Source organism: Panthera leo, chromosome D4, assembly GCF_018350215.1.
Source record: "Panthera leo isolate Ple1 chromosome D4, P.leo_Ple1_pat1.1, whole genome shotgun sequence".
Lineage (NCBI taxonomy): Eukaryota > Metazoa > Chordata > Mammalia > Carnivora > Felidae > Panthera > Panthera leo.
In genome coordinates this window covers 81,315,797-81,320,142 of record NC_056691.1, presented here as the reverse complement: position 1 = coordinate 81,320,142, position 4,346 = coordinate 81,315,797, and the positions used below count along the sequence as shown (strand labels likewise).

At 41.0% G+C, this 4,346-nt stretch overlaps 1 protein-coding gene and 1 non-coding gene across 2 annotated transcripts; one reads left to right on the top strand and one right to left on the bottom strand.

Moving 5' to 3' along the window:
- Positions 1-449: 449 nt before the first annotated feature.
- LOC122205091 (olfactory receptor 1J4-like) lies at positions 450-1,416 on the bottom strand. The gene has a single exon (XM_042913156.1). It carries the CDS (start codon positions 1,414-1,416, stop codon positions 475-477), a length of 942 nt encoding a protein of 313 aa, XP_042769090.1. The 3' UTR covers positions 450-474.
- A 1,858-nt stretch (positions 1,417-3,274) lies between these two features.
- Positions 3,275-3,349, top strand: TRNAK-CUU. Its single transcript has one exon. It is a non-coding gene; the product is annotated as a tRNA-Lys (tRNA).
- The last annotated feature ends 997 nt before the right edge of the window (positions 3,350-4,346 follow it).

Here is a 4,346-nt window from a genome sequence, read left to right as displayed (position 1 = left end):
ACAAAACTCCAACTTAGAGCAGAAAATCATAATCTTTCTAGCATGGAGAAATTTGGTAATTGAATTGACTCCTCTGTGCTCCGCTATTAACTTCTTGTCACAGGCACAATCAAATTAAAGTTCATTTAAGTTTTAACAAACCATCAAAATCACTTTATTATCTAGCTACTGCATTTAGAAGGTAAGCATTCTGGACTTTCTAAAACTAAACATTAGAAACTTGACTGAATATTTGTAGACAAGAAACAAGAAACAAGGAGCTTGTTTATATCTCATTTACTTCAACAAATAGAAACTGTGGGTTATAATTAAAAGCTAGGTATGACCAAAGTGAAAGGGGTCAGGTCTTATAACGTAACTGTCCATTTAAAGAGTAGTTGGGAAAATGCAAGAGACATGGATAGTCAACAAACAATTTTGCAAGAAGTCATCTCTAACAAGGTCAGTGGGTAAAGTAATACAATTAGGTGATTCTCACTTGGTGAAAACAATGTTGTTTCTGAAAAGAATCTCCAGAGCCAATTTCATGTCTCTGTTCCTTAGGCTGTAGATGAAGGGGTTCAACATGGGGGTGACCACTGTATACATCAGTGAGGCAATCATGTCATTGTCATTGGAGTTGCTCGATGCGGGAGAAAAGTACAGTGCTATAATTGTTCCATAGAATAGAGACACTACAGATAGGTGGGAGCCACAGGTGGACAAGGCTTTGCAGATACCTTTGGTAGTGGGCACCTTCAGGATAGAAGCCCCAATGCGTCCATAAGAGACCAGGATGCCAGTCAACGGGAAAATGACAACTGCAGCCCCTGCAGTATATATGACCAGCTCATTAAGAGAGGTGTTTGAACAGGACAGCCTGAGTAGGATGGGGAGGCTACAGAAAAAGTGGGGGATGATGTTGTCAGCACAGAAGGACACCTGGGTCAGGAGGAGGGTGTGTAAAAGGGCACTGCCACAGGAGAGAATCCAGGAGCCAGCCACCAGCAGCACACACAGATCCTCCTTCATGATGGTGGTGTAGTATAGAGGATGACAGATGGCTACATACCTGTCATATGCCATCACTGCAAGAAGGAGATTATCAACACAACCGAAAAGTATATAAAAATACATCTGTGAAATACATCCTGGATAAGAGATTGATAGGTGCTCAGTCTGCATGTTCATCAGCATCTTTGGGAGAGTGACAGAAGAGAAAGAGACATCAGTGAAGGCCAAGTGGCTGAGGAAGAAGTACATGGGGGTGTGGAGGCGGGAGTCCAGCCTGATGAGCAGGATGATGAGCAGGTTCCCCAGCACCGTGATCAGGTACATGCCCAGGAACAGGGCGAAGAACACGGCCTGCTGCTCTGGCCAGATGGGGAGCCCCAGGAGGAGGAACTCAGACACGCTGCTCTGGTTCTCCCCCCTCATGCTGCTTTCTCTCCTCTAGGAATAAAGAGAAATGGGAAATGACAGTACTTAGAAATACTATGCATAGTAATTACTGTATAGTCACATATTTTCTCCAAGTGACTGTCAGCATTCAGGCAAATATTGCCTTGCAATTCACATATGGATGCCTCGTCCAGTCTCGTGAGAGGGATGCAATGAGATTTGTGTGAACCTTGACAGTCACTTGGAGAAAGTACGTGACACCAAACTCTTCAGTCAAAATCAGGAACAACTCATTCTTTTTTGATTTTGTTTTTTACACATGTGGAGACACTGTGATAGGCACTAGGAAGAAAGTAATGAAAAAATCCCTTCCTCTGGGGAGCCCACATTTGAGTAAGCAGCCTCACAGCACTGATGAAGAGCATAGCTCTGCAGCCAGACTGCTTATGAGCTTGCATCTGGTTCTTGCTTATCCTGATTGCTGCTTGCCCTCTCTGTCTCTCTGTCTCTGTCTCTATCTTTGTCTCTCTGTCTGTCACATACACACATACACATGCTTGCCACTTAAGCATTGAGAAGATTAAAGAAACATACCATGTACAAAATAAGCCCTCAATACACAAACTCACTTCACACCTTATAATGACTATCATCACAAAGAAAGGGAAGGGAAGGGAAGGGAAGGGAAGGGAAAGAAAAGAAAAGAAAAGAAAAGAAAAGAAAAGAAAAGAAAAGAAAAAAGAAAAATGGAGGGAGGGAGGGAGGAAGGAAGGAAGGAAGGAAGCAAGGAAGGAAGGAAATTAGTGTTGATGAGGATGTGGAGAAATTGGAACACTTGTGTATTGCTGGTACACGTAAAATGGTGCAGTTATTATGAAAAACACTATGGCAGTTCCTAAAAAAATTAAGCACAGAATTATCATAAATCCAGAAGTTCCACTTCTGGGTATATATCCAAAACAATTGAAATAAGGTTCTTAAATATTTGTACACCCATGTTCAAAGCAGCAGTATTCATTTTTTATGAATATAATTTATTCTCAAATTGGCTTACATACAACACCCAGTGCTCGTCCCAATAAGTGCCCTCCTCAATGCCCATCACCAATTTTCCCCTCTCCCCCATCCCCCCATCCACCCTCAATTTGTTCTCTGTATTTAAGAGCTTCTTGTGGTTTTTTTGGCCTCCCTCCCTCTCTGTTTGTAACTATTTTTTCCACTTCCCTTCCCCCATGGCCTTCTGTTAAGTTTCTCAAGATCCACATATGAGTGAAAACAAATGACATCTGTCCTTCTCTGACTGACTTATTTCACTCAGCATAATACCTTCCAGTTTCATCCACATTGCTGCAAATGGCATGATTTCATTCTTTCTCAAAACAGCATTATTCATGACAGCAAAAGATGGAAACAACCTGTGTCCATTGACAAATGAATGGATAAACACAATGTGGTATATACATACAATGGAATGGAAGGAAGGAAATCCTGACTCCTGCTACAACCTGGATGAACCTTGACATTATGCTGACTAAAATAAGTCAGTCACCAAAGTATAAATACTGTATGATTCCACTTACATGAGATCCTAGAATGGTCAAATTCATAGAGACAAAAAGTAGAATGGTGGTGGTCAGCAGTTAGGGAGAAGAGAAATGAGAAATTATTGTTCAGTGTATACAGTTTCAGTTTGAGAAGATAAAAAAGTTCTGGAAGTAGATGGTGGTGATGTTGTAAACGTACATAATGCCACAGAACTGCACACTTAAAAAATTACTTACATGGTAAATTTTATGTTATGCATATTTCACCAAAATAAAAAAAAAAACCTTTAAGTTGGAAAATATATCAGCAAGAGTTAATAAATTATTGACTAAAGATAATAGTCAGGGGTGTCTTGCTGGCTCAGTTGGTAGAGAGCATGAGACTCTTGATCTCGAGGTCGTGAGTTCAAACCCCACGTTAGGTGTAGAGATTACTTAAAAATAAAATCTTTTATGAATGAATGAATGAATGAATGAATGAATGAATGAATGAAGGGTGACCAAAAAAATAAATAAACTCACTGTTTTGGCAGGATGAGTGACCAAGACCACAGGTCAGGAATTAAAGATAACGGAGGTATGAATAGGCCATCAAGCAAAATCAAATAGCTTACTGAAAATGTGTTTACTTCTGTGGTCTCTCTCACACATTCAGGGAAACAGTGAAGGCCCAGACCATGGCCCCTGAAGATTACTTCATCCGCAGCAATTGACTAACCGCATTTTAAATAAATTTTCCAATAAATAACTTCTTCATGTCTGCCATCATCTCTCTCCCCTTTTATCTCCAGTACTTCAAAATGGCTGAGTTCTTTTCTTTTTAAGTTTATTTATTTATTTTGAGAGAGAGAGAGAACCAGCAGGGAGGGGTAAAGAGAGAGGAGGACAGAGGATATGAAGTGGGCTCTGTGCTGACAGTAGAGAGCCCAATGCATAGCTCGATGATCACGACCTGAGCCAAAGTTGGATGCTTAACCAACTGAGCCACCCAGGTGCCCCCAAAATGGCTAAGTTCTAAGCACACATGCAATGTGAGTGACATGAGAGTTTGCCCAATGGTGTGGCCAGAGAATCAAGATATTACAGATGGTATTGGACTGAGGAGTTATATCAGAATTCATAGTCATCTGAGTAACTAGACAAGGTTCCAGAATTAACTACACCATGTTCCCCAAAGTGGAAATTTGGAAATTACTGAAGGTCAATGAAGGAAATTGGGGGCCCTGGAGAAGTTCAGTAGTCTTCAAACCACATGGACAAATTGCCACCAACTTAGCATAAAGAGGACTTTGCTTAGAGCTTCCTGTTTATGTCTAAGGCTGAGACAAGAGGAGACAAGACAAGAGGGCTGAGACAAGACTCTGGGGCTGTTTCCCTAAGTCGAGTGCATACACATATTGCTATGTCCCACACATATGTGAG